This window comes from Bactrocera oleae, chromosome 5 (genome assembly GCF_042242935.1).
Source record: "Bactrocera oleae isolate idBacOlea1 chromosome 5, idBacOlea1, whole genome shotgun sequence".
Lineage (NCBI taxonomy): Eukaryota > Metazoa > Arthropoda > Insecta > Diptera > Tephritidae > Bactrocera > Bactrocera oleae.
In genome coordinates, this window is record NC_091539.1 from 74241738 (window position 1) to 74255353 (window position 13616).

At 32.5% G+C, this 13616-nt stretch overlaps 1 protein-coding gene and 1 long non-coding RNA gene across 3 annotated transcripts; one reads left to right on the forward strand and one right to left on the reverse strand.

Moving 5' to 3' along the window:
- The first annotated feature begins 166 nt into the window (after positions 1 to 166).
- On the forward strand, positions 167 to 1493 carry LOC118681280 (uncharacterized). Its single transcript, XR_004976962.2, has 2 exons — positions 167 to 611; positions 689 to 1493. It is a non-coding gene; the product is annotated as an uncharacterized lncRNA (long non-coding RNA).
- Positions 1294 to 5856, reverse strand: LOC106614673 (histone H3.3A). Of its 2 annotated transcripts, none has more exons than XM_014230537.3 (3): positions 5717 to 5856; positions 1995 to 2298; positions 1294 to 1922 (listed from the first exon to the last, which is right to left on the reverse strand). In XM_014230537.3, the coding sequence occupies exons 2-3, from the start codon at positions 2274 to 2276 to the stop codon at positions 1794 to 1796; spliced, it is 411 nt and encodes a 136-aa protein (XP_014086012.1). In that variant the 5' UTR covers positions 2277 to 2298; positions 5717 to 5856; the 3' UTR covers positions 1294 to 1793. The 2 variants fall into 2 exon arrangements, with proteins under 2 accessions (XP_014086012.1, XP_014086013.1); XM_014230538.3 differs by having other exon boundaries at positions 5703 to 5842.
- Between the last annotated feature and the right edge of the window lie 7760 nt (positions 5857 to 13616).

Sequence of the window (13616 nt, forward strand, 5' to 3'; positions counted from 1 at the left end):
CTGTTAAAGTGAATGCACAGAAGCTTTAGATTAAAAGCTTCAAAACAAAACAGAAAACCTTATCAACAAAGCTCAAACACACGTATCAAGATCAAAGCTAAATAATTGCTTTTATTGACACCTTTCATTAGTACGTAAGTAATATATAAAAATATTTTCCATTACAAACGCTTACATTCTCGTTCTAAAGTTTTCAACTGAAAACTCATATGCATAACGTTCACAAAATATTCAGTATTCTCTTTTAAAGAGAAAAGTTCGTGTGTATAATAAAAAGTAGTAATGGGGTAAAGTTCAGTTGCAGTGGAACATTTTATATTCTTGCAATTTGTAAGAATTAAAGACGTGGAAATACATTCATTTTCTGCAAAATATTATCATACACATATGAATTCAAGATTTATTCTTTAGTTAAATTGCGAACCGGTTGCGATATAATGCTCAATTTAAATATCCTACGTATTGACCAATATTTAAGATAAGGAAAGTTATCGAAAAATATATTGGGTACATAAGTCCAAAGCAAAGGGATGAATCAATTTTATCTCCTTTCATTCATTAAACTTACCCAAGAATCACAAGTGTCCAATATTTTCGAAATAAAGTAAAAGGTACGGTAATCGACCCAGTTGAACAGATAGCTAAGCATTTATCAATAATTTATTAATAACAATATTAAAATTAATAGTATTATAGTAATTTATTATACAACAACGACGAAGCTGTTGGGGCTAAAACCGTGAGCTGCGCTTAAAAGAAAGACTTCATGAATACTTGAATACATTGAAATTCCAAGCTTTTTACTTAATGAGATAAAAGAACGCTTCCACAAACTAGGGTAGGAAAGAAAGTACTATTGTATAAACCTACAAGTAACAAAACCTGGAGTGCCTTGGAGATGCTACTACTGCAATTATTACGTAGCTCGAACGCACCCCTACTTTTTTATCAATACATACACAGGCGAAACCTTTTAGAATGACAGAAATTACGATAAGAATGCTTATGCAACAGCTGTACATCCAATATTGAAAATACGCTCATCTCTTTGATTTCTTTCGGGCGGTACTTATCAAAAAAGCAGTGGAAATGATTTTAACATTGGACTGGCGCAACGTTAAAAATTTATAATTTTTAAGGTTTTAATTATGGAGTAAATGGCGTAGAACAAAAGATTGTACCGACTGTTTATGCTCGCAACATTTTTGTATGTATCCCTTTACTAAATACATCATAAAAACGATTTGATGAATGTAGGTCAGAGCGTAAATTGTTGAAAAATAAGACTGCTAATTTTCGGCTTTGTAACAAAACCGTTTTATTATTTTTTGAATATATTGTATACAAACTACAATTTAACTGTAATTAATATGTAATCTTATAGAAAACTAAGTGCTTTTACCATTGATTACTTCTTTAATGTTTTCACGGTTGGGATACTACCGTTAAATACCTACATAAGTTGTGAAAGTATCATATTTTCAAATGGATAACGTTTACGAAAAATGAGAGCATAATGTATTATTGTAATAATTAAAGGGGTAGAATATACCATTATAGAATACACCATTATAGTGCACAAAAACAAAATATTTTCATTCTTATACATATAAAGAAATTATATAATACTTATTTATTAGAAATACTACACAAGTATTTTTGAAGTATTTTCAATCAATAACTGCAAGTAAACAGAATACCGTTATTGGAGTTTTGGGGGAAATCTTAAGTGTATTACATATTTATTAATTTTTATTATATAATTAAGAAAATTGATAAGTTTATTAAGAAGCTTAAGCGCGTTCTCCTCTGATTCGACGAGCCAATTGAATGTCCTTCGGCATTATAGTTACGCGTTTGGCATGAATTGCGCATAAGTTAGTGTCTTCGAAAAGGCCGACGAGATATGCCTCAGATGCTTCCTATTTGATTAAAATAAGTAAATATGTTTAAAATTCAATCCGCTACACTTAATAAGCTTTTATAAAACTTGCCTGTAAAGCACCTATGGCAGCGGATTGGAAACGCAAATCAGTTTTGAAATCTTGAGCGATTTCACGGACCAAGCGCTGAAATGGCAATTTTCGAATAAGCAATTCAGTCGATTTCTGATAACGGCGAATTTCGCGTAAGGCTACGGTTCCCGGGCGATAACGGTGAGGTTTCTTTACACCGCCAGTTGAGGGGGCGGACTTACGAGCTGCCTTTGTGGCAAGTTGCTTGCGTGGTGCTTTTCCACCGGTAGATTTACGTGCAGTCTGCTTAGTACGAGCCATTGTTCTTTTTTCTTCTTTTTATCTGGAAATTAATTATAAAAGCTTTAATATCACCTGGTTACATATATTTTGTGTTAAAATAATTGGTAATTTTTTCCCACTTAGCAGTGTTTCACAAGACTATTTTTCGGAATGGAAATCTAAGTCGGAATCAAATACAATATGCCATCATGTTTAAATTGGGACCAAATTATTAATGTGGTACAATGCATTTCGTAAAAAAGTTAAATATAAGTTTTTACATAACATTTCAATACGGCATTGTAATTATATACAATATAAAGTATATTAGGTAACTAGTGATCGGTCCACTAGCCATGAATACTATAACAGTATTTTGTATAGTGAAAGACTACCGATCTCAGTATAATTAAAAAACGCCGACAATAACGTTTATTGAAATTTTAATTGAAAAATTATTTACCTACTCTTAACTTATTAAAATGTTTAGGAAGTTCCATAGCCATTTCACCAATGGTTTTCTGGTCGGTCCGGAATGTATATATTTGTGTGGAAAATTGATAGGTCTTACCAGATTAAAATTAACGATTTGCTCATGATACTGGTACCTTTGTATTAGGTCTGGCAACACTGTGCAGTTTGTACTGCTACTTTAAGGTTGACTAATGCCCTTACTGCGCATTTGAAAATGTGCAAAAATGATCGATTTCTATTAAAAAAGGCACAAAAAGAGAATGAATTGTGTATATAAAAAAAATTTTCTTTTGGCAAATAGAATAAAGCCAAACTGATTATTTTAAAAATGATAGATTAAGTGCACTTTATCCAATCTCTGTTCTATACCCTAAAAATCCACAAATATAATAAAACATTAATTTAAAATAAACAATACAATAAGATTTTAGCTAGCATTGTTGGTTTTGGTTGTAATTTTTTGTGCAACTATTTTTCGATTATATAGTTTGCGCGTTTTTGCGCAACAACTACGACAGTGATGATTTTCCGAACATTCATTTTCGGCAAAAAAAAAGCCAGATCTGCTTTTTCGAACTGGAATTAAAATTACCTTAAAACATGAAAGGATTATTTGACAACTGCTGTTCAAATGTACAGTTTACCCAAAATCTAAATAGTTTCCCAAAACAGATAAAGATGGTAGTGAAAAATCTGTTGAATTTTAAGTTTTACAGAAAAGCATGGTCCAAATAACTGTGAAAATTTCCGAAAATTGTTGATATTTACACTATATTTGATTAACTATGCTAATACATTATAAATGTTGTTGTGACAGCAAGTGAAAGTGTTTTTATATTTACGGCTAATAATAATATTACATTGATACACATACCCAATGAAGTCTGCGTTCATCCGACACAATTTTTTTAAATGAAGTAAAAGCACAATATAAATATGTAATCCAGTTAAAAATTTTTACATGTATTTCTTCTTTATATTCTTAAGTTCAAAATGCAAAAACAAAAATGTATATTCCTCTTTTCATTTTTATGATAAAGGGATTTCGGTTTAAGAAAAGTAAACATAGGCACCATTAAGTCCGCGGTCAGTTAGCTTGAGATGAAAATACCGTTACTTCTCATGAATTTGTTTCTTCTTTTTCCGTAGATTCTATTGTGTTTTAATATAATTAATCATTTAAAGAGCGTTTTAATAATATTAAAACTAAAAAAATGGAAACCAAAGGAAAAGAAATTAGTTGGCCGAAAAAAAAAGTATCTAGTTGTGGAAAGATGGCGAAAGCTTCAGAAAATTGGGCAAACTATTGGAAGAACGTATTCTTCTGTCCAGCGTGTCGTCAATTAAAAAAAAAACCGAAATTTTAACGTCAAAACCGCGATCTGGCTGTCCAAAAATATTATCAACCCGAGAAGAACGGAAAATATGAAAATGGTGAAAGTTAACCCACGTCAACAAACATTATTGAAAAAGTAAATATAACCATTAAAAAAAAAAATTTGTGCCGAAACTGCTAAAAAAAAAAATTCTACGAAAAGAAGGATATCATGGTAAAGTCGTTTGTAAGAAACCATATATTTCACTTGTAAACAGACGAAAGCGCATTGCTCATAAATACAATATATAAATAAGTCGCCGGAGTTCTGGAGACAATATTTTCGGATGAAAGTAAATTTTGCATTTTTGACAAAAAGTCGACAAATTGTGTGGCGCAAGTCAGGAACTGCCCTTGAAAAGCAAAAATCTTGTTGGTACAGTTAAACACAGTTTTAAAACAACGCGACTATCCAACATAGGGTTGAACGCCAACCTTTACTTAACATTTTGATAATTAAATTATTATTATTGAAAGACAACGAATTAAATTGGAAATAAAATCTTCCGAGTTTTTTAGGAAAATTTTTTGAGAATTTCCATTAACATAAACATCAACAATTACTGTATGAGTAACTGAAAATATGTCGTACAAATAAAACAAACAATATATAGCAGACTTGTAGGCTCATACTTGCTCAGGATAAAGGACAGTGTTGCGTTACAAATGAATTTATGAAGAAACGATGCATACATAGTACTAGTATATTGCATATTAAATTTTTTTTTTAACTCTAATGCTACAAATTGTTTATTTGCATTAACATTTGTAGTTTATTATTCCATAACGGAAGTGTTGCATACTGGATACATACAAATTATCTAATTAAATGGTTTTCGTCAAATGTGCAATTTCTGAAAAAAAAAAAAAAATATTAGCACGTCGGGACTTTTTGGTTTCGCCGTTACTTACTCAGCCTTGAAAGAATCGATTAGTTTGAATAGTTCTTGCGTTAACTGTACTTAATTCTTGCGTAAAAGATAGTTTGTATTTAGCGGTAATAATTTCTGAATATTCATTGATATATGTATAATTGCCGCCAAAACTTGTGATTTATGATTTTTATACAGAACGCTCCTTTTGCAACACAACAATATCTACATAGCAGCTGTTAAATACAGTTTGGTATGTAAAATAAAATAAGCGCGAAATATTTTATACATATACAGATAGCTATGTATGCTCAAGCAAGCTTTCTTATACATATTGATGGATACACATCAGTACAAAATCGTAATTATGGAAGAAAAAGTATGTATACAGGCTTCCAAAAAAAAAAAAATGTTTGCATTCTTGCAAATATCTGAATATATTATACACAATCCATGTTCATCACTAATCATATAAACATTTTCATTTTATCTAAGAATACAAAATAGTTTATATATATATATAATGTAAGTTTTATGAACTATACATTTTAAACCTAAACTATGAACTACAATGGCGGCCATTTTGAAAGTGGTAACACCAACACATCGCTTATTAAAATCCAAAACGCCATTTGCAGCATTAGTTATTTTTTCAATGCAAATTTTTCAACATCAACTTAATATCATTTGAACGAAATCTTTTGTTAGGATTATAAAATAAATAGGTAAACCGAAACTACTTACATTTATATATTTACCTCTCTTATAAGTTTTAGGAAGTTTATAAACACTTTCACAACTATACTATGTGTAACTCAATCACCGTCTGCTGTAATAATGAACAATAAATGAATATCGTTGAATCTACTCTTCTAAATGACAGGGTTGCCGAAGTTCCTTCACCAAACTGATTACTATTTAAAATTATTACGTGGTTACTTTCTCACGGTTTATTTCACCAAAAAATTTTAAGCGATGTCTACACCAAAAATAACATCTTACACTTGTACATAGTGGTAATATTTGGTTTAGTAGGACTTGAGCGCGTGTAACCTTAGGTGACCATATTTTTCCTGACAAAATTCGGGACGGTTTTTTTAGTCATCGATTATTTCTATAATATAATTTATTGAAAATCGCAACATATAATAGGTGAGAGAGCAGTACAATTTTATTCAATACATTATTTTTTTTTTAATTTTTGCGCCCGGGACGGTCGGGACGCCTAACTAGGAATCCAGACTGTCCGGGCGAAACCGGGACGAATGGTCAGCTGAGTCTTATCTTGTTGTATATTTTATAGGTGGTTTAATTGTCTATGATTATATAACGTATTATAAAATACGTATATAAAAACGTTGTTTAACATTATCAAAAACGTACATATGTATATTCTTTTTCTCATTCCTCTCCCTTTCAAAGGTGTGTATATCACCAGAGAACGTATATCATAGAGAAGGTTCATGGTGTGCCGATTGTCAAAATGTTCCTCTTGACGGAGGGTTACTCGCCAACATTAGTGCATTTCACCACAAACAAATTATAAGCTGATTTCACCAGAATTTTACCCCTGCGGAGCGCAAAATAGCAGAATTGAGCATTTTAAATGTTAAATGAGAAAAATAAGCTAAATTCAATGTTAAGAAGTGTACGATTACAGATTCGTATATTTACAATGCGCAAACGAATTTACATATAATTTTAAGATATTCTGCATATACAGGGCGGCTCACGAATCGTGCTACAAAAATAAACATTGCATTGCAAGCATTCATAAAAATTCGCAAAATGATATTCATATGAATAAATATGATTGCATATAAACGTATAAGAATATAAGCCAAAAGAGTAACATGTGGCTGTAAATGTATCAAAGCAAGTCTCTGAGCATAATTTTCATTGAATGCTCAGCCAGAGAACTTAAAACAATGAGAAGGTGCAGGTTCGATAGCGAACAATTTGTAGGAATTTATCAAGGAGTTCACCACAGATACACGAGAAACAAATAACATTTTTCGCTTTTATAACAGCGGTGAATCTGTAAACATACGCTCTCTTAACATAACCAAACGGCGAATATTGAAGAGAATATAATATGTATGCCAAACTGGGAATATTGATATGCTATTTGAAACATATTCCTTTTATTGAACTATTATTTATTATTTTTTAAATTATTTTATGTTAATTCATTTTTACTTTATTATTTTCATTAATTGTACTTGACACCATTATGGAGTCATAAAAGTACAGAATTGTGTTTTGCCGTCGGTATTTCACATTCATGCTTCAATTTTTCTTTTCAAATGCATGTGTAAACATATGTAACAGGACATACATATATTATATTATGTCGTTTACACATTTGTATATATTTTTATGTAGATATGTACACTCATTACTTCATGTGAAATCTCCGTTGCCACATTTTTTGCTTTTATGTCAAAGAGTCAATCTGTCGAAGAACTGACGCGACGACAAAGCGTCACAACATTGTGTTGTTGGTAGAAAATCCGAGATGTGCCGAAAAATAACCGAACGCTCGCCGATTGTCATCGCTTCCCTTGCCGCTCTCACAGCTTTGCGCACAATCACTGTAGGTATGTATGTTTTTATATGAACATGCCTACATATTGACGAAGATTTTTGCGAGCCACGGAAAAATATTTTAGAATTGTGAAATATTTTAAATCGACAAAAGCTTTGTTGCCACTTTTGTCATTGATTTCTGTGTTTGCAGGGTTGTCACTTTTCCCTTCTAGAGGGAATATCAGAAATTTGTTCAAATTATGATTTTTAGCTTTTGCCATCGTCGCGAAAAGACGCTTGTAGGCAAACGCATGCTCGGGGAGATGTGTAAGGCGTTTGCTTTTATAAATGAAACGACTTAGCTTATTGCTTGTGCGCCAGCGTTCATGAATGAAAATGTTGTTGGTGTGTGATTTACTACAAATTTAGGATTTGTCAATTTGGCTACCATATTGATTTCTGGTGCTAATGCTATTTGAGACAATTGTTGTTTTTGTACAACAATGTTTGTATTTTGCCTATTGGCTGACGTACTTACATTTGTACGCTTAAATGTATGTAGATTTGTGTATGCATTACTTATTTTGCGCGGTCATACGCATATTTGTACATACATACTTACATATAGAGCAGTGCGCTCACATGTATTTATTGATAATTGATAATATATTATTATATTATATAATATAACATATTGATGTACATATGTACATACATAAATTATTAATTCTGTAACAATTGAAATTAGAATATTATGAAAATAGTTCATTCCATTTTTCTCTTTATGTTGGGAGATACGTAATTTGTCAGAGAACGTTGTTATAAATTCTCATTTCTGTTAAATAACAGCATATACTACAGAAAATGGTGAACTCCTTGATCTCAATTTTTCAGCCAACCAATCGAGCATCATACAAAATTCAATTTGCACCTTCTCGTTGTTCTAAGTTCTCTGGCTCAGCTCTGTTCACTCACTTCTGTTAAAATTTCTCCTTCCGAGCCAGATGAGGTGAAATTCACTAATAAAATCTTGTTAGGTTTTGACAATTCACACGCTGGTCCGCAATTGAACCAGAGAACTTAGAACAACGAGAAGGTGCAAATTGAATTTTGTATGATGCTCGATTGGTTGGCTGAAAAATTGAGATCAAGGAGTTCACCATTTTCTGTAGTATATGCTGTTATTTAACAGAAATGAGAATTTATAACAACGTTCTCTGACAAATTACGTATCTCCCAACATAAAGAGAAAAATGGAATGAACTATTTTCATAATATTCTAATTTCAATTGTTACAGAATTAATAATTTATGTATGTACATATGTACATCAATATGTTATATTATATAATATAATAATATATTATCAATTATCAATAAATACATGTGAGCGCACTGCTCTATATGTAAGTATGTATGTACAAATATGCGTATGACCGCGCAAAATAAGTAATGCATACACAAATCTACATACATTTAAGCGTACAAATGTAAGTACGTCAGCCAATAGGCAAAATACAAACATTGTTGTACAAAAACAACAATTGTCTCAAATAGCATTAGCACCAGAAATCAATATGGTAGCCAAATTGACAAATCCTAAATTTGTAGTAAATCACACACCAACAACATTTTCATTCATGAACGCTGGCGCACAAGCAATAAGCTAAGTCGTTTCATTTATAAAAGCAAACGCCTTACACATCTCCCCGAGCATGCGTTTGCCTACAAGCGTCTTTTCGCGACGATGGCAAAAGCTAAAAATCATAATTTGAACAAATTTCTGATATTCCCTCTAGAAGGGAAAAGTGACAACCCTGCAAACACAGAAATCAATGACAAAAGTGGCAACAAAGCTTTTGTCGATTTAAAATATTTCACAATTCTAAAATATTTTTCCGTGGCTCGCAAAAATCTTCGTCAATATGTAGGCATGTTCATATAAAAACATACATACCTACAGTGATTGTGGGCAAAGCTGTGAGAGCGGCAAGGGAAGCGATGACAATCGGCGAGCGTTCGGTTATTTTTCGGCACATCTCGGATTTTCTACCAACAACACAATGTTGTGACGCTTTGTCGTCGCGTCAGTTCTTCGACAGATTGACTCTTTGACATAAAAGCAAAAAATGTGGCAACGGAGATTTCACATGAAGTAATGAGTGTACATATCTACATAAAAATATATACAAATGTGTAAACGACATAATATAATATATGTATGTCCTGTTACATATGTTTACACATGCATTTGAAAAGAAAAATTGAAGCATGAATGTGAAATACCGACGGCAAAACACAATTCTGTACTTTTATGACTCCATAATGGTGTCAAGTACAATTAATGAAAATAATAAAGTAAAAATGAATTAACATAAAATAATTTAAAAAATAATAAATAATAGTTCAATAAAAGGAATATGTTTCAAATAGCATATCAATATTCCCAGTTTGGCATACATATTATATTCTCTTCAATATTCGCCGTTTGGTTATGTTAAGAGAGCGTATGTTTACAGATTCACCGCTGTTATAAAAGCGAAAAATGTTATTTGTTTCTCGTGTATCTGTGGTGAACTCCTTGATAAATTCCTACAAATTGTTCGCTATCGAACCTGCACCTTCTCATTGTTTTAAGTTCTCTGATTGAACCTTCTCTATGATATACGTTCTCTGTATACACGCTTGGTTTCATTACTATATATTTCTTCGTGTCCGAAATATTTACATATGTATGTATGTATATGTATGTGCATATATTAAAATCAACTTAGTTTACTGAATGAGAAATATGTGATAAAAACTAAATAATCGTAAATTTCATTAATATCACACATTTTGACTAATACAAAGAGTTTAAAGTTTGATTAGGGTTAGAGGAAGGTTTGAAAAAATTGCATTAACTTTTGTCCTTACTCAAGTATACCGAGAACATATTTAAACACAATTATATGAATATAACACACAACATGGCTGACATATGCGTTATAAAATTTGCTAGAAAAACGAGTATCATCATAGGTTGTATATATTTGGCTAGGGTAATTCGTGAACCGATATTTTCGGTAAAAAGTCAGCCATAGGTACTAATGCCAGCATTATCGGTATTTTGGGGCTTGAAAAATAATAACTCGATTTCTAACCGTATATAGCTTCGAGCTGCCGTTGTCATGGAAACCACTTAAAATTCTTGAAAATTTTGCATCACATTTATAATATAATGGATTGATATACTTATGTCTTGATATCAATCCATTAATATAACGAAATATTCATATTCCGAACAATTGCATGTCAATTGTTTGCAAAACTTTGTGATCAGCTGTTCCCAAAAAGGTATAACCAAAACCAACTCCGCTATCTAAAATGTTATTGTATTATACTAAATTAAATATAATTTTAATATTATTGTTTTATTATATTTGTGGATTTTTTTAAAAATTTTGTAGGATATAATTTTTTTTTTACACGATTCATTCTTTTTTTGTACCTCTCTAACAGAAATCGATCATATTTGCTATATCGCACATTTTTATGTTTAAAAATGCAATTTTTAAATTGCGCAGTTTCATGCAAACCTTATGCAAACGATCTTGGACGATATAAATCGTTGGGCTGTATCGTGCGGATTAAACTTAAATGCTGGTAAGACAGAGCTAGTATTGTTCACCAGAAAGCATAATACTCCAGAAGTTACGGCGCCATTATTAAATGATTGCAGACTAACAATTGGAGAGACGGTAAGCTACCTAGGACTAATCTTAGACAAGAAGCTTTCATGGAAACAAAACTTGGATGCTAGGGTGAAGAGTGTATGGAAAGTATACAAAGAGCAGCCAGTATATGCATTAGTGGAGCTCTTAGCACAACGCCAAGCCAGGATCTAAACGTCATTCTGACCTGTTCTGTAAGCAAGTGGCAGCAAAGTCAGCTCTCAGACTGAAGGAATCCTCCCAACTAGTCGCATGCAACAAGGGACATTCTAGGATACTCAGTATATTCCCGTTCCTACCCAAAACCACGGATTTTCGCAATCCAATAGAACTGGAGCTAAATTCGGTCTACAATATTGCCTTCCCCACCAGAGAGGAGTGGGAAAGAGACGAGGTGGACAGGAATACAGGAATTAACATCTAGACGGATGGATCCAAACTGAATAATCGAGTGGGAGGTGGTGTCTTTTGCGCAACATTAGACACCAAAATCGCCTTCCGTTTACCAGACCACTCCAGTTTCTTCCAGGCGGAGATCACAGCAATCAAAAAAAGCCTTGCGGTATTGACAAAAAGTGTGCTCACAACAAGGAGCATATATATATATACAGATAGCCAAGGCGCCTTGAAATCACTCAAGTCTTCAATGGTATCATCCAAGGTAGTGAAAGAATGTCTTGACCTATTAGAGGATCTGACATCATACTTCACGATAAACCAGCAATGGGTTTCAGGACATAGTGATATCCCTGGTAACTGCGAAGCAGATGAACTAGCCAGAACAGGTACCACTTTGCAACTAACCCCTGAAAAAGAGGGAATTTTTATGCCTCTGGGAATTTGCAAACACTTAATCAGCGAACATGCTGTAAATCTAGCTGAGTCTCGGTGAAGACAAACAACAACTTACTCTACTAGCAGACGAACATGGCAGGATTGGAGCGTGAGTCGCACAAACCATTACTAAACTTCAAAAGGAATGACATAAGAACTCTGATAGGAGTACTAACAGGTCACTGTCTAATTGGTAGACATGCCAGCAGGCTAGGTGTAGCTTACAACGACTATTGTAGAAGCTTAGAACATTAGTTCCGGTGGTATCTCAATAGGCCTAGGTGCGTCGTTAAACAGCCACTCTACCTACCCTACCTACCTATTTATTTGAAAGTTTCCTTGAGCTTAAAAACCTTTCTGAAAGCGCAAGACATAAGAGATGTTTTCAATTTTAGACCCTTTGTGGTATGAAACGTGATATTGTTTACAATACTTTTCTCTGTTATTCTATAATTTGTTGGAAATATTTTTCATTTATTATTTTATATGTTAAATCTATTTATTATTTGATACTAATCATGGTGGTAAGAACTTGTTATTCTCACTAACTGAACTGAATAATAGTTGGTTGTTTCACCTAAAACTAATGGAGATGGATATAGAGTTATATATATATAAGTGATTAGGTTGATGAGCAAATTGAAATCCTGATTTCCATTTAGATGAAACTTGCTACAAATCTGCCTTGGCACCCATGAGATATTCGTATTGCAGATGGACGCAATCGGTCCACTGCCACGCCCTCAAAACGCCATTATACGAAAACCTACAAAGTGCCATAACTAAGCACTTATTTAAGATACAGAACTATAATTTGGTATAAAGGATCGCAGTAACAAGGCACACCTGTTGGTTCATTTTTTTTAAAGTGGGTGTGTCTCTTAAATGGTTTAAAATAATAAAACCCTTAAAGCTAAGTTAACCACAATTGCTGAAACGAACTTCTTTTAGCACGTCTTTATATTTATATTGTGAAAATGGGTAAAATCGGATAATAACCACGCCCAGTCCCATATAACGTACTGTTTAAGTGCGAAATCGGACAACTACTACGCATACTTAACATATCGATCAATTGGTGCGTTCTGATATAAATATTTTCGAACTTTCGGTTGACTTTATTCCGCATCACTCGATCAATATGTAAGAAATTTTAATAAAATTCAGAAAGAATCTCTTTGTAATAATAGTGTATATTCAAGCTGTGATTGTAAAAAATGAATGCAATACTTGCAATTTTAATTAATATATACACGAAAATCCCATATAAGACTTTACCATGCGGGAGTGTAAAATGTTCGGTTGCTAATAGCATACCCACTAATTGACTGACAAGCACAAATTTTCTTTTTTTTTTGGAAGATTTGCTCGAAAAGTTAAGTTGTTTGTGACTAAAAAAACTAAATGACTCGGTTCCTTTTAAGTTCATCGCGACTGATAATTTGGTAGATTGCCAATTTAGTTCGATAAGTGATGTCATAAATAACATTAAAAATTCAATAACTCTTGGAACTGCACCTATGAGTAAAAATATTTTATCAAAACTAGACAAATACAATACAGTATATTGTTATAAGGTCGTG

Excerpts from the sequence above, each read along its gene's own strand:
- LOC106614673 (XM_014230537.3), bottom strand. The coding sequence starts at position 2,276 with ATGGCTCGTACTAAGCAGACTGCACGTAAATCTACCGGTGGAAAAGCA. Across the intron at positions 1,923-1,994 it reads CTGCCATAGGTGCTTTACAG|GAAGCATCTGAGGCATATCT; the intron begins GCAAGTTTTATA and ends TTAATCAAATAG.